The sequence below is a fragment of the Somniosus microcephalus genome, chromosome 3 (assembly GCF_052327205.1).
Source record: "Somniosus microcephalus isolate GS21.2 chromosome 3, FLI_Smic_1.0, whole genome shotgun sequence".
Classification (NCBI taxonomy): domain Eukaryota; kingdom Metazoa; phylum Chordata; class Chondrichthyes; order Squaliformes; family Somniosidae; genus Somniosus; species Somniosus microcephalus.
In genome coordinates this window covers 98821399-98842484 of record NC_140989.1, presented here as the reverse complement: position 1 = coordinate 98842484, position 21086 = coordinate 98821399, and the positions used below count along the sequence as shown (strand labels likewise).

The 21086-nt window shown below is 46.9% G+C and overlaps 1 protein-coding gene across 5 annotated transcripts in view; it reads right to left on the bottom strand.

Annotated features, from left to right (window-relative positions):
- LOC147121227 (serine/threonine-protein kinase VRK1-like) overlaps positions 1-21086 on the bottom strand; it is a 336605-nt gene that overhangs the window by 116911 nt on the left and 198608 nt on the right. For 2 of the 5 annotated variants that reach the window (XM_085981409.1, XM_085981411.1), the window contains exon 1: positions 15702-16212. The exons of 1 other annotated variant lie outside the window; for it this stretch is intronic. In XM_085981409.1, the coding sequence (XP_085837535.1) occupies positions 15702-16005 (304 nt within the window). In that variant the 5' untranslated portion in view covers positions 16006-16212. Of the gene's footprint in view, positions 1-15414; positions 15678-15701; positions 16213-21086 lie in introns of those variants that run through there. 2 more of the 5 variants (XM_085981410.1, XM_085981412.1) reach the window with 2 other exon arrangements.

Sequence of the window (21086 nt, the reverse complement as noted above, 5' to 3'; positions counted from 1 at the left end):
GGACTGATGTCATCAGCCACTGAATGGTCATCATGTGCATAATGGTATCTGTACCCATTCTTCATATGGCATATCTAACGCATCTCTTTACTCTCCCACCCACACCCCCCCACCAACTGTCCAGGAGGAAGAGGAAGACGACTCTTCAGAGGAGCCTCCGAGGGCGCAGCGTCATCAGACGTGAGCGCACCCAGCACCAGTGCAGAGACGCACACCTTGGTGGGTGCCATGCGGGATAGAGTGGGGTTGTCACTGGGTCCGTCACAAGTGAGCAAGAGCAAATGGTGGAGACAAGGACAGCAGTGGAGACTCCCCGCCGGAGAGTGCAGGACGCTCCCAACTCTGCTCAGCTGCATACAGACGCTGAGCCTCAGGGGCCATCCAGAAAGAGGGTGATCCTGGAGGTACAGGAAGAAGCGCAGGGGTTTCTGACAGGTTTTGCGACCGCAATGTCTGCAAATGTTCGGAGACTGGAGGAGTCGATCTCCAACATGAGCATCACCGTGTCGCAGGCGATGGCCACTGTAGGCTTTTCCATGGAAAGGATGGCCACCTGCAGAAAGATGACACACAAGTAGATTCACAAGGGTAGCCACTTGGGTGTTTTATTCAATGTTAATGTAAAGTTTCCATTAATGTATTGTCAACCATAAAAATCATTATTTTCACCACTTTCCAGCCTTGGACAAATTTGTGCGTACATTTGAAAGTGGCTTAGTGAGTTGCAGTGAATGGTGAGACTTAACGGTACCTCCAGCAATGATGGTCAGTGTGAAGGGAATGGCCTGGTCATTGTAGGGATCCTTTATGGTGTTGGTGTGGGGTGGTGCCAACCTGGCATAGCACGTGGCAGCCATATGGGTGTACTGCGTAAAGTTAAGGAATTTTGGCCATGATGAGGCCATCCCTGGCCTCCCGGGCAGCAGTGTGCTCGGGTGCTGGTGGGATCTGGACCGCAGGTTCCTCCAGCTGATGCTCCTTCTCCTCTGAAGAGGCTGTGCGCTCTGTGCCTTGCTCCTCATGCAGCGTCAATCCTCGCTGCTGCGCTATGTTGTGCAGGGTGCAGCAGACCACGATGATTCTGGAGACCCTGGCTGGTGTGTACTGAAGGGCTCCTCCAGATCTGTCAAGGCATCTAAAGCGCATTTTGAACATGCCTATTGCTTGCTCTATGACACATCTGATGGAAATGTGGCTTTCATTGTATCTCTCCTGGGCCTCAGTACTTGGTCTTCTCAAGGGTGTCATGAGCCAAATCTTCAGTGCATAGCCCTCGTCTCCAAGCAGCCAGCTGGAAAGTCTATTTGGAGGAGCGAAGAGCTGAGGGAGGGTAGACTGGCGAAGGACGAAAGAGTCATGGCAGCTGCCAGGGAATTTGGCACACACATGCATGATGATCTTCCTATGGTTGCAGACCAGCTGCACATTGAGGGAGTGGTATCCTTTGCAGTTGACAAAGACTCCTGGGTTATGGTAGGGTGCCCTGATGGCCACACGTGTGCAGTCGATGACGCCCTACACCCATGGGAAGCCAACCAAAGAAGTACTCTTGGCGCGAATCCATGACCTTATCTCCCTTATCTGGAAGGAGGAGAGCATGCCAGGAGATTTCAGAGATGCCATAATCATGACCATCTTCAAGAAAGGAGACAAGTCCGATTGCAGTAATTACAGAGAAGTTTCCCTGTTGTCTGCCACAGGGAAAGTAATTGCAAGAATTCTCCTCAAACATCTCCTCCCAGTGGCTGAAGAGCTTCTCCCAGAGTCACAATGCCGATTCTGCCCACTAAGAGGCACAATGGACATGATTTTCACTGTGCGACAAATCCAAGAAAAATGTATGGAGCTGCATCAACTTCTGTACATGGCCTTTTTTGACCTCACAAAGGCCTTCCACTCTGTCAACCGAGAGGGATTATGGAGTGTCCTTCTCAAATTTGGCTGTCCTCAAAAATTCGTTACCATCCTCCGTCTGCTCCATGATGACATGCAAGCTGTAATCCTTAACGGATCCATCACAGACCAAATACAAGTGAAGACCAGGATCAAGCAAGGCTGTATTGCACCAATGCTCATCTCAATCTTTCTCGCTGCAATACTTCATCTCACCTCTAACAAGCTTCCCACCGGAGTGGAGCTAACTCACAGAACGAACGGGAAATTGTTCCATCTCCATCGCTTTCAGTCCAGAACCAAGATTGTCCCAACCTCTGTTATTGAATTACAGTATGCAGACGATGCTTGTGTTTGTGCACACTCAGAGGCCGAGCTCCAAACCATCGTTGATTCCTTTACTGAAGCATACGAGAGACTGGGCCTTATATTAAACATTCAAAAGACAAAGGTCCTTCTGCCCCCCGCCGCACAACACTGCCCCCCCGACTATCAAAATCCATGACGAGACCTTGGACAGTGTGGACCACTTTCCATACCTTGGGAGCCTTCTGTCAGCGAGAGCAGACGTCGATGACAAAATCCAACACCGCCTTCAGTGTGTCAGTGCAGCCTTCGGCCACCTGAGGAACAGAGTGTTTGAAGACCAAGACATCAAACCCGGCACCAAACTCATGGTCTACAGAGCAGCAGTGATACCCGCCCTCCTGTATGCTTCAGAGACATGGACAAGGTACAGCAGACATCTCAAAGTACTGGAGAAGTATCACCAACACTGCCTCCACAAAATCCTGCAAATCTATTGGCAGGATAGGCGTACCAATGTCAGTGTTCTCTCTCAGGCCAACATCCCCAGCATTGAGGCATTGATCATGCTTAATCAGCTCTGATGAACGGGCCACATTGTCCGCATGCCTGATACAAGACTCCTGAAACAAGCACTCTACTCCAAGCTCCGTCACGGCAAGCGATTTCCAGGAGGGCAGAGAAAATGTTTCAAGGACGTCCTCAAAGCCTCCTTGAAAAAATGTAACATCCTCATCGACTCTTGGGAATCCCTGGCCCAAGACCACTCAAATTGGAGGAGAAATATTGGAGAAGGCGCTGAACACTTTGCGTCTCTTCATCGGGAGCATGCGGAGGCCAAGTACAAACAGCAGAATGAGTGTATGACTAACCAAGCACTCCACCCACCTGTCCCTTCAACCACTACCTGCCCCACCTGTGGCACAGTCTGTAGATCCTGCATAGAACTCATTAGTCACCTTAGAACCCACAATATTGGAGTGCAAGCAAGTCATCCTCGACTCCGGGGACTTCCTAAGAGGAAGAAGGGCTAGCCCTTGTCTCCAAGCAGCCAGCCGGAAAGTCTGTTTGGAGGAGTGAAGAGCTGAGGGAGGGTGGACTGGCGAAGGACGAGTCATGGCAGTTGCCAGGGAATTTGGCACATGCATGATAATCTTGATGGTTGCAGACCAGCTGCACATTGACAGAGTGGAGCCCTTGCGGTTGACAAAGACTCCTGGGTTATGATGGGATGCCCTGATAGCCACATGTGTACAGTTGATGATGCCCTACACTCGTGGGAAGCCAGCCAGAGTGCCAAAGCCATGCGCCTGCTAATTAACACTGGTTTCATCAGTGGCAAAGTTGATATAATTGGCTGACTTGTCAAAGAGGGCATTGGTGATCAGTGTGATGCATCTGTGGACGGCCGACTACGAGATGCCGCAAATGTCTGCTGCAGATCCCTGGAAGGAGCCTGAGGCGAAGAAATTGAGGGCGTTGGTGACTTTGATAGCCACTGGTAAGGTGTGTCCACCCGCTCCTCTGGGCTGCAGGTCTTGCTCCAGCAATGTGCAAATATCAGCGACAACCTGGCATGATAGCCTGAGCCTCCTTTGCCACTGCTGCTCAGTCATATTGAGGAAGCTCATCCTCTGCCTGTATACCCTGTGTTGGGGGAATCACCTCCGGCACGGTGCAGCCCTGCACTGATGCCCTCTGTTCTGTGCAGCATCAGGTGGTTGAGGAAAAGGTTGGTGGTGTTGTTGGTGCTGCTGGTGTTGGGGCTCATTGTGGTCCGATTCTGAGGGCCAAGGTGCGACAGTATAAACGGCACCCATGCTGATGGAATAGATGGCAGGTCAAGTAGAGATCATAGGAGCAATCTGTCAATGATGTGATAGGTTGTAACAATGAGGTGAGACTGAATGGTGACTTTCCTGGAAACACTTGCAGCCTGTAGAAAGCAAAATGTGTGCTGGGAATGCAGTCAACAACAGCTTTTGCCTGAGGAAAGTGATCAGGTGTGAGGTGGGAACTTTTATACTACATTTCATGCTGTCATCTAATCAGCTGGAGCAATGGCCACTCCTCTCCCGCCTCAGGCTGACTGACATGGTTCCCGAGCTGCGTGAATCCCGTGGGCAGCCACGGAAATTTGAAAGGTAGGCTGAAAAAGGCGCTTAAGGGTCTGACAACTACATGTTAATGATTTGAAGTAGGTCGCCCGCCTCTGCCGGTCGGGTCGCTGCCGCGCCGGCAAACATACCCGAGGGAAAGGCGCGTGGGGGCGGGATGACGGTGGGTTCCTGACCCGCTGCAAGATATTTCAAATTTCCCACCCGACCCGCCTCCAATCTCACCCGCACGGACCCCAGAAAATTCTGGCCTCTGTGTCTACTCTATCAAAACCCTTCATAATCCTTTCATAATTTTAAAGACCTCTATTAGGTCACCCCTCAGCCTTCTCTTTTCAAGAGAAAAGAGACCCAGCCTGTTCATCCTTTCCTGATAGATATATCCTCGCATTTCTCGCATCATCCTTGTAAATCTCTTTTGCACCCTCTCCAGTGCTTCTATATCCTTTTTATAATGTGATGACCAGAACTGTACGCAGCGTGATCTAACCAAGGTTCGATACAAGTTTAGCATCACTTCTCTACTTTTCAATTCTATCCCTCTAGAAATAAACCCTAGTGCTTGGTTTGCTTTTTTTTATGGCCTTATTAACTTGCATCGCTACTTTTAGTGATTTGTGTATTATATGAATGTCTATATGTGGTCCGACAAAACTGCAGAGATGTGGATCAGAGAATGCAGACCACAGTATTGTCACACCTTATTCTTGGACATCAACAACATACAAACTTAATTTGATTGAAGTTTATGACAATGTAGCAGTAAGTGAATTAGGTTATAGGTAACGGTAGATAGGAATGCAACAATAACATGTTATATGTTATGTGAAGAGAGTAGCAGTGCAGGCACATCCTCAGCTATAAAAGTATGCAACTATGAGCAGAATGCTACGTGAAATGGTTAATACAATGGGTTAGCACATTGACCAAATGCAAACTTCCTCTTTATGCTGGTTGAAATGATGCTGCATGAAATTAATCAGGGCAATCACAACACCGTTCTCAGTAGGCACATGCCAACAGAACAAAACCACCCTCATTTAACATTTCACTCCAAGATGCTGGTAAATGAAAAATTGATACTGATGCAGTAGGGGGTTTCTCTTCGGAGGCTGGGCATTTGAGGCAAAGGAGCTTTACTCTGAAGCTGGTCTGTGCTGTATGTGATCAGGGAGTGTGTACTCTTCATCCTCTATTGTTCATTGTCTCCTTGATAAAACCTCTTGTTTGTGCTCCTTTGAATACTTCAGTATTTTGTGTGTATACATTTCAATTACTGCATCGCAGTGGTTTCTGCTTTCTTTCAATGTGCATTGTCTAGGATGCACATTGTACTGGGACAGTTTTCTATCTTTGATACTCAATAGAACAATTAGTTTCCTGTTAACACACTTACAACCCCAACAGTGACAGACCGGAACGCCGTACTGCTATCGTTGCCCGGGAGCTCAGACGCTTCGACATTGACATCACCGCCCTAAGTGAGACCCGGCAGGCAGGGGAAGGCCAGCTCAAGGAGCAAGGCGGTGGTTACACCTTCTTCTGGAAAGGCAAACCCGAAGAATAACGCCAACTCCATGGGGTAGGCTTCGCCATAAAAAACGAACTGGTCGGGCGTCTCAGAGACTACCCTAGCAGTATAAACGAGCACTTCATGACTCTTTGACTCACCCTAGCCCGGAACCAGTGCGCTACAGTCATCAGTGCATACGCCCCAACATTGGAATCCACAGACGAGACCAAAGAGGAATTCTACTCCAGCCTCGAACAATCCCTGTCCCGAGTCCCAACGGGCGACAAGCTGATCCTCCTTGGCGACTTCAACGCCAGAGTTGGAAAGGACACAGACCTCTGGAGAGGTGTGATCGGCAGAGACGGGGTAGGGAAAGCCAACTCCAACGGTACCCTCCTGTCGAAATGCTTAGAACATGGCCTCGTCATAACCAACACCTTGTTCCGTCAGAGAGACAAGTACAAGGCTTCATGGCAGCACCCTCGTTCCAAGCACTGGCATCTGCTGGACTATGTCATCGTCCGAGCGAGGGACCGCAAGGACGTTCGCATCACCCGCGCCATGACAGGAGCTGATGACTGCTGGACAGACCACCGCCTAATCCGCTCTGTCATCTCCATCAATGTAGCCCCAAAACAGCAGCGGCAACAGAAACAATGCCAAAGGAAAATTAACGCTGGAGCACTCAAAGACCCCGCTAAGAAAGCCCTATTCAGCCTGCACCTCACAAACAACCTGACGACTCCCAGTGATGCAGAGACACAGAGTGCCCACAGCGTCTGGTCTGCACTCAAGGCCTCCATAATCAGCACCTGTGAAGAGACACTCGGTCACTCGACCAGGAAACACCAAGACTGGTTCGACGAGAATGACCAGGAGATCCAGGAGCTGATAAGCCGCAAGCGCAAGGCATTTCTGATCTGGAAACAGCAACAGAACTCGAGAGCAAGAAAGCAGCTCTACAGAAGCCTGAAGGCCGAGGTCCAACAAAAAACTCGCAACCTAAAGAAAAGTTGGTGGGTGGAGAAAGTGCAGGAGATCCAGCAGCTAGTCGACAACCACGACGTGCGTGGATTCTTTAGCGCAGTCAAGACCATCTACGGCCCAAGCACCCAAGGCCCTTCCCCACTGCGGGCCAAGAACGGAGAGGTACTCATCAAGGACATGGAAGCAGTCAGTGCCCGCTGGAAGGAGCACTTCGAAGATCTCCTTAACCACGACTCTGTCTTCGACACGAGTGTCCTCAACTCCATCCCACAGCATGCTACCCGCCACCATCTCAGCACAACCCCAGCCTGGCATGAGGTTGAAAAGGCCATCCGACAACTGAAGAACAACAAGGCCTCAGGATCAGATGGAGGCACTAAAGCATGGCAGAGAAGCACTACTGGTGTGAATTCATGAACTCATTTCTCTTATCTGGAAGGAGGAGAGCATGCCAGGGGCTCTCAGTAATTGCCGTAATTGTGACCATCTTCAAGAAAGGTGACAAGTCCGATTGCGATAATTACAGAGGAGTTTCCTTGCTATCTGCCACAGGGAAAGTCATCGCAAGAATCCTCCTCAATCGCCTTCTCCCAGTGGCCGAAGAGCTCCTCTCAGAGTCGCAATGCGGATTCCGCCCACTAAGGGGCACAATGGACATGATCTTCACCGCACGTCAATTACAAGAGAAATGCAGGGAACAGCACCAACTACTGTACATGGCCTTCTTTGATCTCACAAAGGCCTTCGACACTGTCAACCATGAGGGATTATGGAGTGTCCTCCTCAAATTTGGCTGCCCTCAAAAGTTTGTCACTATACTCCGCCTGCTTCACGACGACATGCAAGCCGTGATCCTGACCAACGGATCCACCACAGACCCAATTCATGTACAAACCGGGGTCAAGCATGGCTGTGTCATCGCACCAACGCTCTTCTCGATCTTCCTTGCTGCAATGCTCCATCTCACCCTCAGTAAGCTCCCCACTGGAGTGGAGCTAATTTACAGAACAAACGGGAAACTGTTCAACCTCCGTCGCCTCCAATCCAGATCCAAGGTCGTCCCATCCTCTGTCGTCGAATTACAGTATGCAGACGATGCTTGCGTCTGCGCTCACTCGGAGGTCGAACTCCAAACCATCGTCAACGCCTTCACCGAAGCGTACGAGAGCTTGGGCCTTACACTAAACATTCGTAAGACAAAGATCCTCTGCCAACCTGCCCCCGCCATACAATGCTACCCCCCGATTATCAAAATCCATGACAAGGCCTTGGACAACGTGGACCACTTTCCATACCTCGGGGGCCTACTGTCAACAAGGGCAGACGTCGACGATGAAGTCCAACACCGCCTTCAGTGTGCCAGTGCAGCCTTCGGTCGCCTGAGGAAGAGAGTGTTTGAAGGCCAGCACCTCAAACCCGGCACTAAGCTCATGGTCTACAGGGCAGCAGTGATACCCGCCCTGCTCTATGTCTCAGAGACATGGACCATGTACAGCAGGCACCTCAAAGCACTGGAGAAGTACCACCAATGCTGCCTCCGCAAGATCCTGCCAATCCATTGGCAGGATAGGCGCACCAACGTCCGTGTTCTTGCTCAGGCCAACATCCCCAGCATCGAAGCTCTGACCACGCTCAATCAGCTGCGATGGAGGGGTCACATTGTCCGCATGCCCGATAGGAGACTCCCAAATAAGCGCTCTACTCGGAGCTCCGGCATGGCAAGAGAGCCCCAGGTGGGCAGAGGAAACGCTTCAAGGACACCCTCAAAGCCTCCTTGAAAAAGTGTAACATTCCCACCGGCACCTGGGAATCCCTGGCCCAAGACCGCACAAAGTGGAGGAGAAGCATCCGGGAAGGCGCCGAACACCTCGAGTCGCTTCGCCGGGAACAAGCGGAAGCCAAGCACAGGCAGCGCAAGGAGCGCACGTCAACCCAAGCACCCCACCCACCCGCTCCTTCAACCACCGTCTGCCCCACCTGTGACAGAGACTGTCGGTCCCGCATTGGACTCATCAGTCACCTGCGAACTCATTTTTAATGTGGAAGCAAGTCATCCTCTGTTCCGAGGGACTGCCTAAGAAGAGAAGAAGAACACACTTACGGATGTGTTTGTTTCTGAAGGGTTTGCTGTCTAAGACCCACAAATATTAATTTGTGACAAAATGTTTCCTGTACGGTTTTCTGCTTTTTCCTGCTAAGTTCTAGTCCATGCCTTCTTGCCATTTTTAATGGTGTTTTGCTGTTTGTCCAGGTTGGATGAATAAATGTCTCGACTGCTGTGGTCTTTGTCAAACCTGTCCTTTTCCCTAAAGCCTGATTGATCAGAAAGCTAATCAAAGAAATTACATTTACCTTGTATATACTTCACACTTACTTTTCCATGCAAGATAATAAACATACAAGGTTATTAGTTTCATTTATATACCTGTATTTGCATATCTGAATCGGCCCTGGAGATCAAGTAATGCTCAGTCAACCGTCCAATGGCAACCTGGCTGAGATTACATTGTCCATTTTATATGTGTCTGCAGACATAGAAACATAGAAGATAGGAGCAGAAGTAGGCCATTCGGCCCCTCAAGCCCGCTCCGCCATTTAATGAGATCATGGCTGATCATCCAAATTCAGTACCCTGTCCCTGCTTTCTCCCCATATCCCTTGATCCCTTTAGCCTCAAGAAATATATCCAACTCCTTCTTGAATATATTTAATGAATTGGCCTCTACCGCCCTCTGTGGCAGAGAATTCCACAGGTTCACCACTCTCTGGGTGAAGAAATTCCTCCTCATCTCAGTCCTAAATGGCTTACCCCTTATCCTTAGACTGTGACCCCTGGTTCTGGACTCCCAGAAGGTGACCAAAACTGCACACAATACTCAAGGTGTGGTCTCACCAAGGCCCTGTACAACTGCAGCAAGACATCCTTGCTCCTGTACTCAAACCCTCTCGCTATGAAGGCCAACATACCATTAGCCTTCTTAACCACCTGCTGCACCTGCATGCTTACCTTCAGCGACTGGTGCACAAGGACACCCAGGTCTCGTTGCACTTTCTCTTTTCCCAATCTATTGCCATTCAGATAATAATCTGTCTTCCTGTTTTTGCCACCGAAGTGGATAACCTCGCATTTATCCACATTATACTGCATCTGCCATGCATCTGCCCAATCACCCAACCTGTCCAAATCATACTGGAGTTTCTCTGCACCCTCCTCACAGCACACACGCCCACCCAGCTTTGTGCCATCTGCAAACTTGGAGATATTACATCTAGTTCCCTTGTCTAGATAATTTATATATATATTGTGAATAGCTGGGGTCCTAGCATCGATCCCTGCGGTACTCCACTAGTCACTGCCTGCCACTCGGAAAAAGACCCATTTATTCCAACTCTTTGCTTCCTGTCTGCCAACCAGTTCTCTATCCAAGACAGTACCTTACCCCCAATCCCATGTGCTTTAACTTTACACGCTAATCTCTTATGCAGGACCTTATCGAAAGCCTTCTGAAAGTCCAAATACACCACATCCACTGGTTCTCCCTTATCTATTCTACCAGTTACATCCTCAAAAAATTCCAGATTAGTCAAGCATGATTTACCTTTTGTAAATCCATGTTGACTTTGTCCGATCCTGTCACTGTTTTCCAAGTGCTCTGCCATTACATCTTTTATAATGGACTCTAGCATTTTCCCCACTACCGATGTCAGGCTTACCGGTCTATAATTCCCAGTTTTCTCTCTACCACCCTTTTTAAATAGTGGGGTTACATTAGCTATCCTCCAATCCATGGGAACTGTTCCAGAGTCTATAGACTATTTGACTATCACAGAAGTGTCTAGCTCGGGTGTCTGCATATGTAGTTTCTAGCAGGGGTCTCTGGATAGCAATTAGTGGAGACCACAGCCAGATTTTCACCAGCCCAGGAAAAGTGAGGCCAAGTGTAGTGCCTCCAATCTGATGGAGAACAGCTAATTAATTAATTAATTACAGACCAGAGGTTACAGTTTTATTTACAATCTAGGACTAGTTCTGCTTACAAAACATACTGTTTGCAAACCCCCTTTAACATTGAAGTATCTGCAACCAGACCACCCAAATGTCACTCATACCAATGTATCGCTAGTTTGGCATAAAAATGTGTTATAGAGCTCTCCCCAAGTGGGTTTATCCCGGGAGTAGCTGAACCATGTAGACCTGGAAGGTCCCCGGTTTAACCCCTGGTCTATGCTGAGAGAACAGATGCTCAGTTTGGGTAAGAATATAGACGCTTCAATTGGCTTCAATATTCCTGGGTTAGGGAGAGAAAATTGGCAGGGTTCCTCCTCCTGATGGCTAGCCAGTGACCCTAGCTGGACATGTATGGGGACATCAGATAAGGGCAGTATTCAGCTTGGCTGTAATGTTCCCCGTAATTGAAAAGGCTGTTGACACTCATTGTCAAAAGTTTACACATGGAACTGTAAGTAAACAAGCAATCAAAGCCTTTAAGAGAAAAAAGGCGGGATAAGAAATTGACAAGAAAAAAAAGTTTCTATTTGCAAACTGCCTTTACCACTCATTCACTCTCTTACATACACAGCTCCAAATGGCTGAATGATTTTGGAACCTGTTTCACTCTTGCCCAGGGTTGAAGTGGTCTATTGTACTGTACTAGCTCTTACGTCATTGAGTATTAGGGTAGTTTCTGCTTTGGGTGCAATTGCAGATTCCAGCAAAATTGTACCTGTTTTGAAAAGTGTTTTTTTACCCCCAGATTTTCACATCAAATTTACTTGCATATTGCCCAACGCAAAATCTGCTATGAACCAGCGCAACCGGGCAGTGTTCTAAAACGTCATTTAAAAAAAAAATTCTGCTTTAAAAAAATTTCCTTCATATATTTAAAAGTGGTAACTTGGTGAAGTTTGATTAATACAGCTGAAAATAGGTTTATCACAAAAAATAAGCATTTTTAATCACAGTGTCAAGCCACCATCTCTGAGTAACCCGATTTTAAATTACTGAAATTCACTTAAAAAAATATATTAAACTATTTTCTAGTTATATTGGGGTACATTAGTCGATTTCTTAGTAAATTAAAATAAAAATAGCTTTTAAAATGTACCTTTTAGTGTCCTTGATCCCAAAAGAACCAGCTTAATTTTTAAAGCCTCCCTGAAGACCAGCAAACGAGGGCCATTACCGGAAACTCCCAATGGTGATTAATTCACCCTGGGGGTGTGGCCAGTTTTGTGGGTGAGGCCTGCTTCCAGCACAATGTTTTGAAAAATAGCACAAAAGATTGTGGAAACTCAAGCTGCGCTGAATGCAATTTGCGCTTAAAATTCCACGATCTTTTGCGCTGGTTATGCTGATTTCAACTGAATTGCGCTGAACAAAAAGCGCAATCGAACAGAAACTCCAGGCCAATTAGCATGGGGTAGGAGGCCAACAGCTCCTATCAATATCTACCAATACTGTTTCTGCTGAAATGCCAAAAAGGCAAAGAAAGGGATGATACCTCTAGAATTATACATTTTAAGATAGAAAAATGGACACAGGTACACGTGAGTCAGTCTTTTCGTTGAGTACAAGGAGTTGCCCCATCCCAATGCTTTAGAATCACCATTTAAAGCACCTCGGGGTCGCACACAGCATTGGTAGCCTTGGGCAATGTCAAATTACGAAAGTGTACAATTGCTGAGCGCTGATGAGACCCATCCTGCTGTACGCTCCAAATTTTAAGGCTCAAGCTCAACCTAGGCCTAGACAAGCACACATAACCCACAACATGGTTACAAATAGAGTAATGATGCATCTTAAAGAGTCCTGTTATTTTAAAGCTCAGTGGCCCCGAGTATCTTCCTGATTTCCACCACGATAACAGTTTAAACTGGACCCAACTAAATCAAATAGCACAAAAGATTGTGGAATTTTAGGCGTAAGTTACGGCCACATATCCATGATCTTTTACTTCTGTCCATTGAACCCTACGCCTGAACCAGTCCCCACCCACAAAACTGGCCATGCCCCCAGGACCAAAACGCGAGTTTCCTCCAATTGTGCTTGTCCGGGGGAGGGTCGTTACATTGTGCTCAGATGTTCAGGCGCACAGGCACCCGTGGTATATGAATCCAGCGTACATCAGCGGGTCAGCAGCGAATTAAAGCATCAGGCCTGCCCTGCTGCTGCAGAAATCATATCTTTAATATAAACTGGAAGGATTGCTCATTTTCTAGTTATTCCTCTGCAGGGAGGGAAATGTTAAAAGTACTTCTTTAGACTCTACATAGAGTGATTTAAATTAATTACTGTAGAAGTTTGAAGGACAGAAAGACCTTGTCGTCTCCAGCCTCACTCTGAAGGGGATTTTTTTCCCTCACCTTTTTTACTACCTCGCCCCATTGGCTCTGTTCCAGTCACAAATCGATCTTGGGGGATTTTACGTTTGTGCTTATGTTAATTATTTTGTGCAGAAACTTGGGTGCAATTTCACTTCGGCCAGATGGGCACAGTGTTGGGTGCATTTTGGCTGCGGTTTGCCAATTGTGCTCTTGGTGGAAACTCAAGGACAGTGTAGTGCATCCACATAGAATATCAATCTCTTCTTTGGAGTCATAATTTTGAAACTGAAATCTGAGTGAATGAAAATCCCAAAATTATGATCTGTTAACCTAAGTTATTTTGAATGAAACAGGAGGTCAAGCTTTGATCTAGTTTTAAAACTCACTCTCAAATTGCCAGATTTTAAAATCAAGTAAAGCGTGTTTACTGTGAAGGTCAGTCAACTTGATCTGCTTGTTTTTAGAAACAGAACAATTGCTGCATTTTGATGTTACTTCAGGATTTTGCTATTTCAAAAATGTTAATTCAGTATTCTGGATGCCACAGGCAAACTGCATCATTCCAGAAAACGCCCATAATAATTAGAAAATAGGCACTGCATTTTCCTACATCACAAGAGTGACTACGCTTCAAAAATACTTCATTGGCTGTAAAGCGCTTTGGAACATCCCGAGGTTGTGAAAGGCACTATATAAATGCAAGTCTTTTTTTCTTAGTCCCCCGTCTTAACTAATTCCACTTTATCCATTACTCTTGCCAGTCATAAATGTCACCATGAGATTCTGAACTAATGATATCAGGCATTTTGAAAGGGCAAGTACTGCACAGCATAGTAAAAGCATGTATACCTCCAGAAAAACACAAACCTTTCTTCTAATTTCTTTTGTTTCTGTACTTGTCCTATTACCACCCCTTTGCCTTGCACCATCATTCCTTGTGTCATTTAATTACTCCTGCCTTCCACCCTATCACAGACCTGTGATTCTTTCCTCCTCTGTACTTGCTTAAAAACTGTCTTCCAGTTCTGGCAAAAGGTCATTAACATGAAACATTAACTTTGTTTCTCTCTCCACAGATGCTGCCTGACCTGCTTAGTATTTCCAGCATTTTCTGTATTTACTTCTAATTTCTTCTTCAAATTATAATTCAGTTGGTTTCAAAGACTACCCTTTACATTTGCATGTAGTCTCGTTACTGCTCAATACCATGGATCTATTAAAAACAGATGGACCATGAATTTACGGTTGGAGGCGTACCTCCTGAGTACGCCTCCGAACTGCAAAATATTCCCGTACTTACCTCCTGGCTCCACAACTATGGACAGTTCCCTTCTTAGGCCTGCTGGCATACGCCTGTGTAAAGGCTCACGGATCCCAGGGGTGCATGCGGTTCACAAGCGTCCCTGGGATCACGTGGGCCCGGTCAACCAATCAAAAAGGGGAATTCCTATGATGCTTCTGGGGATTCCATTTACGTACGGAATCCCAATAAGCATAATAGAAATCACCTAATAAATAAGAATTCACAGCACTTAAATAAAAATAAATGTTCCCAGGTTCAGAATTAATTAAAAGACCCTTTAATTATGTTTTTAAAATAAAAATGTAATTTATTGAAAAATAAATTTAAACATTTTGAAACGGGCCAAAAGTTACTTAAGCTAATTTTAAATGTATGTATATGTTTTAATCATTAAAACAATGTATTTTAACATTTATTTTAACCCTTACACTGGTAAAAGAAGGCCTTATGCCTGCTTTTACCAGGTGTAAGGGTTTCAGTGGCATTTGCTGGGCAGTAATCTGCGCCAGTGAAAGTGATTTTGTAGCGGATGCGAAGGATCTGTCAATGCGAAACTTGACAGATCACAAGTTCCCAGTTTTTGCGCATGCGCTGAGCATGTGGAAACCCAGAACTTGTGGGGTCATTCTGAAGGCTTCCGACAACATACGTCATACAGATATGATAGCAAAATACTGTGGATGCTGGAAATCCAAAATAACAACAGAAAATGCTGGAAAAACTCAGCAGGCCAGGCAACATCCGTGGAGAGAGAAACAGAGTTAACGTGACTAAGGGTCTTTGACCTGAAACGTTAACTCTGTTTCTCTCTCCACGGATGTTGCCTGGCCTGCTGAGTTTTTCCAGTGTTTTCTGTTGGTAGCCATACAAACACTGTCGAAACCAATGTAATTTCAGGCCCATGGTGTATTCATTTTAAGGACAAAAGTTTACATTTTGTAGAAGATAAATGAAGTAAAGGTGTACATTACAAACAGCCTGTAGATGGGAGAGCAGGAAATGCCGAGCATTCTCCACACGGCCCTTTGATTGACAGCTGAGCCAGGCCACTCAGCCCGTGCGGCGAACACCTGGCCCAGTCCCTGCGTCAATGCCGGCACGCTAGAGGCCTTCCGCGACCAGTGGGCACCGCAGGGACTGGAGTGCTTCATCAACCAAATTTTAATTTAATTGTTAAGTTTCATTTGATGTATTTTAGTTAAGTTACAGTTTTTTTGTCTCTTGATTGCACCAAAAGCGCAGCCCGTGCACCAATCACCTGCTCCCCCCGACCCGCGGCGATCACCTGGCTTAGCCCGGGGACCAAGGGCTCGGCTGCTCGCTGGATTGAATCGGACAGGAAGTAGAATGGTAGCGTTGTCTGAACGAAAGTCCGGGTAATGATTGGGATCTTTGCAAAAGTCAAAATGCTCCAGTTGCTTTTTGATGCTCGGGGCCCCGGCGCACGGCCTGAGATGATTATCTGTGCAGAGCTTTAAGTTTAAAGAAAACAAACTGGCGCGCTTCCTGAGAATTTGACTCCCTGTGACACTGGAATGGTCGCTGGCGTTCTCGCTCGTCATTGGATTGTCTCGGAGTTTTTTTTAGATATCTAATTTTGATTATAAAGAGAAAGTGAAAGTAAAGTCAGATCCTTGAACTGGCTTAGTGTTTACTTTTCGTGTTTGCATTGATTAGACTTAAACAAACAATGTGTGTGGGGTGGGGGAGAACTGAAGAACTTGAATGAGTAATTTCACTGTTGCGCTCCCCCAGTGCGCTCACCACGTTGGCGGAGTACAGCCAGACTGCCTGTGCCATCTCAACCGAGGCAAGGCTAGAAAAGACAGGAAGCAATTCTAAACAGATAAGTGGAAACGGAAATAAGTTCCTGCCTTATTAAGGGGGCAGACACCTCGTCAGATCAGCCATGATCTTATTGAATGGCGGAGCAGGCTCGAGGGGCCGAATTGCCAATTCCTGCTCCTATTTCGTTTGTTATTTTTTAAGGTTTAAAACATAATGGGCCAGATTGTGCTGTCAAAATAACGGTGCAACTAATGGCACGCTCCGTTATTTATGCATAAATGGTACAGTAACTTCAGGTGAGGGGCAGATGCGAAGTTAAATGCCAAAATCCAAACACTGCTGTCCGAGTTGCGCCGCTCTGCCGTTAGCTTTGCGAAACTGGCATTCCGCTGTCTGTTTAGGGTTGCCAACTTTGGTTTGATGTATTCCTGGAGATTTGATAATGTCACACTGGTATATAGGTATTGTTCTGAGGTTGTGATTATGACGTGCTGTTGGCACAAAGTAAAGGGATCTTCACTCTCTTGTGTATAACTGTGCTATGACCTTGGAATTTTGATGCTTCCCATTACCCAGCACAGACCTTAAGCACAAAATTCGCAAAGAATAACAAGCAAAACTGAAGTAGGCTCACTTGGTGAATTAATAGTGTGTGCAGCAGCCTAAAAGAGCTCCATCCAGCATGTGGCTTATCAAATATTTTCCACATGAAACCAAGAACTGGCAGTCTATTAACTGAATGACATGGATTGCCTCAAATATAAGTAAATAGACAGGAAATCTACAAATGAACAAACAACAGCAGCAAAAAACTAGCCGTAAAACTACCAGTGAACAAATAGCAAGCGCCATAGTCAACCAACAAAATTACTGAAAACATTTTTGAATGTGTAACCATCTTGGTTTCTCTGTAACCCAAGGACATTGGGAGTGATTTTCCATTGGGGTTCTCCTACTTGTTTTTAAAAAATTAATTTATGGGATGTGGGCATCGCTGGCAAGGCCAGCATTTATTGCCTATCCCTAATTGCCATTGAGAAGGTGGTGGTGAGCCGCCTATTTGAACCGCTGCAGTCCGTGTGATGAAGGTACTCCCAGCGACGATGAAGGATCGGTGATATACTTCGAAGTCAGTATGGTGTGTGACTTGGAGGTGGTGGTGTTTCCATGTGCCTGCTGCCCTTGTCCTAGGTGGAAGAGGTCGCCGGTTTGGGAGGTGTTGCCGAAGAAGCCTTGGCGAGTTGCCGCAGTGGATCTTGTAGATGGGGTACACTGCAGCCATGATAATATAATAATAATAATCAACTTTATTTTCATTGTTAGTGCACAAGTGCAGTACAACGAAATGTAGGCTTGCGGCTCCCGAGAGTGTACATTTAGATTAAGACATTTAAACATTCAACATTAATTTGCCTTGTAATACATTAACATAGACATAACCATAATAAAGTGCATTGGCAGATGTGCAGGCTTTAGATTTTATTTGTGGAGTTCAGTAGGATGACAGCCCTGGGAAAGAAGCTGTTCCTAAATCTGGTCGTTCGGGTGTGAATGCATCTGTAGCGTCTCCCAGATGGCAGGAGGGCGAACAGACTGTGGCTGGGGTGGGTAGGGTCTTTGATGATGGTCCGTGACCTCCGTAAACAGCGCTTCTGGTATATGTGCTCTATGGTCGGTAGCCGGGTGCCGGTAATGCGTTGGGCAGTTTTGACTACCCGCTGCAGGGCTTTCTGGTCATAGTAGCTACAGCTGCCATACCATACTGTGATACAGTTTGTCAGGATGCTCTCTATTGTGCAGCGGTAAAAGTTAGAGAGGATCAGGGGTGACAGGTTACATTATGCGCCGGTGGTGGAGGGAGTTAATGTTTAAGGTGGTGGTTGGGGTGCCAATCAAACAGGCTGTGTTGTCCTGGATGGTGTCGTGCTTCTTGTGTTGTTGGAGCTGCACTCATCCAGACAAATAGAGTATTCCATCACACTCCTTGTGCCTTGTAGATGGTGGAAAGGCTTTGGGAAGTCAGGAGGTTAGATACTCGCTGCAGAATACCTAGCTTCTGACCTGCTCTTGTTGCCACAGTATTTATGTGGCTGGTCCAGTTAAGTTTTTAGTCAATGGTGACCCCCAGGATGTTGATGGCAGGGGATTTGGCAATGCTAATACCGTTGAATGTCAAGGTGAGGTGGTTAGACTCTCGCTTGTTGGGAGTTGGTCATTGCCTGGCACTTGTGTGGCGTGAATGTTACCTGCCACTTAGCCCAAGCCTGAATGTCGTCCAGGCCTTGTTGCATGTGGGCATGGACTGCTTCATTATCTGAGGAGTTGTGAATGGCGCTGAACACTGTGCAGTCATCAGCGAACATCCCCATTTCTGACCTTATGTTGGAGTGAAGGTCATTGGTGAAGCAGCTGAAGATGGCTGGGCCTAGGACACTGCCCTAAGAAACTCCTGCAGCGATGTCCTGGGGCTGTGATGATTGACCTTCAACAACCACAACCATCTTCCTTTGTGCTAGGTATGACTCCAGCCAGTGGAGTGTTCCCACACCCCCCCCCCCCCCGCCAATTCCGATTGACTTCAGTTTTACTAGGGCTCCTTGATACCGCACTCAGTCAAATGCTGCCTTGATGGCAAGGGCAGTCACTCTCACCTGACCTCTGGAATTCAGCTCCTTTGTCCATGTTTGGACCAAGGCTGTAATGAGGTCGGGAGCCGAGTGGTCTTGGCGAAACCCAAACCGGGCCTCAGTGAGCAGGTTATTGGTGAGTAAGTGCTGCTTGATAGCACTGTCGATGACACCTTCCATCACTTTACTGATGATTGAGAGTAGACTGATGGGGTGGTAATTGGCCAGGTTGGATTTGTTCTACTTTTTGTGGACAGGACATACCTGGGCAGTTTTCCACATTGTCGGATAGATGCCAGTGTTGTAGCTGTACTGGAACAGCGTGGCTAGAGGCGCGGCTAGAGTTCTGAAGCACAAGTCTTCAGCACGATAGTCAGGATGTTGTCGGGGCTCATAGCCTTTGCTGTATCGAGTGCGTTCAGCCCTTCATATCACATGGAGTGAATCGAATTGGCTGAAGACTGACTTCTGTGATGGTGGGGACCTCAGGAGTAGGCTGATATGGATCATCCACTTGGCACTTCTGGCTGAAGATGGTTGCAAACGTTTCAGCCTTGTCTTTTGCACTCACGTGCTGGGCTCCACCATCATTGAGGGTGGGGATACTCATGGAGCCTCCTCCTCCCGTTAGTTGTTTAATGCTCCACCACCATTCATGACTGGATGTGGTAGGACTGCAGAGCTTTGATCTGATCCGTTGATTGTGGAATTGCTTAACCCTGTCTATAGCATGCTGCTTCCAATTTTTTAGCATGCTTGTAGTCCTGTGTTGCAGCTTCCCCAGGTTGGCACTTCATTTTTAGCTACGCCTGGTACCGCTCCTGGCATACTCTTCTACACTCCTTATTGAACCAGGGTTGGTCCCCTGGCTTGATGGTAATGGTGGAGTGAGGGATATGCCAGGCCATGAGGTTACAGATTGTGGTGGAATACAATTCTGCTGCTGCTGATGGTCCACAGCGCCTCATGGATGCCTAGTTTTGAGCTGCTAGATCTGTTCTGAATCTATCCCATTTAGCATGGTGGTAGTGCCACACAACACGATGGAGGGTGTCCTCAGTGTGAAGACAGGACTTCTTCTCCACAATGACTCTGCGATGGTCACTGCTACCAATACTGTCATTGACAGATGCATCTGTGACCGGTAGTTTGGTGAGGACAAGGTCAAATAGGTTTTTCCCTTGTGTTGGTGTTCTCACCACCTGTCGCAGGCCCAGACTGCCAGTTATGTCCTTCAGGGCTCGGTCAGTAGTGGTGCTACCGAGCCACTCTTGGTGACGGACATTGAAGTCCCCCACCCAGAGTACCTTGCTACTCTCAGTGCTTCTTCCAAGTGATGCCACGTGCTAGTGAGTATAGGAATAGGAAGATAGAACAGATGAATGCGTGGCTAAAGGGATGGTGCAGGAGGGAGGGCTTTAGTTTCCTGGATCACTGGGTCTGCTTCTGGGAAAGGTGGGACTTGTACAAGTCGGACGGTTTACACCTGAACCAGAGGGGGACCAATATCCTTGCGGGAAGGTTTGCTAGCACTGTTGGGGGGGGTTTAAACTAACTTGGCAGGGGGATGGGATACAGAGTGGAACTATAGTAGGGGGTGATTTACAGCCAAATACGGAGGAAAAAACAAGTCAGCTGGGAAGGCAGAGCAAATATATGAAGGCAAAAGGGAATATGGCAAGGCTGGAAGGCATTTATTTTAATGCAAGGAGTCTTGCAAATAAGGTGGATGAACTGAAGTTGTTGCTGAACACATGGGAGTACGATATTGTTGCTATCACGGAGACATGGTTGAGGGAGGGTCAGGACTGGCAGCTCAATATTCCGGGGTATAGAATCTTCAGGCGAGACAGAGGGGGGTGTAAAAGGGGAGGGGGTGTTGCAATATTAATTAAGGAATCAATTACTGCTGTAAGGAGGGATGATATATTAGCGGGTTCCTCTAATGAGACCATATGGGTAGAACTTAAAAACAAAAAGGGGGCAAGCACTTTGCTGGGAATGTACTATAGGCCCCCGAACAGTCAGGGGGAGATAGAGGAACAGATATGTAGGCAAATCTCAGAGAAGTGCGAAAATAATAGGGTAATAATAGTGGGGGATTTCAACTTCCCCAATATTAATTGGGATAGTCAGAGTGTGAAAGGCTTAGAGGGTGCAGAATTCTTAAAGTGCATCCAGGAGAGCTTTTTGAGCCAACATGTAGAAAGTCCTACAAGAGAGGGGGT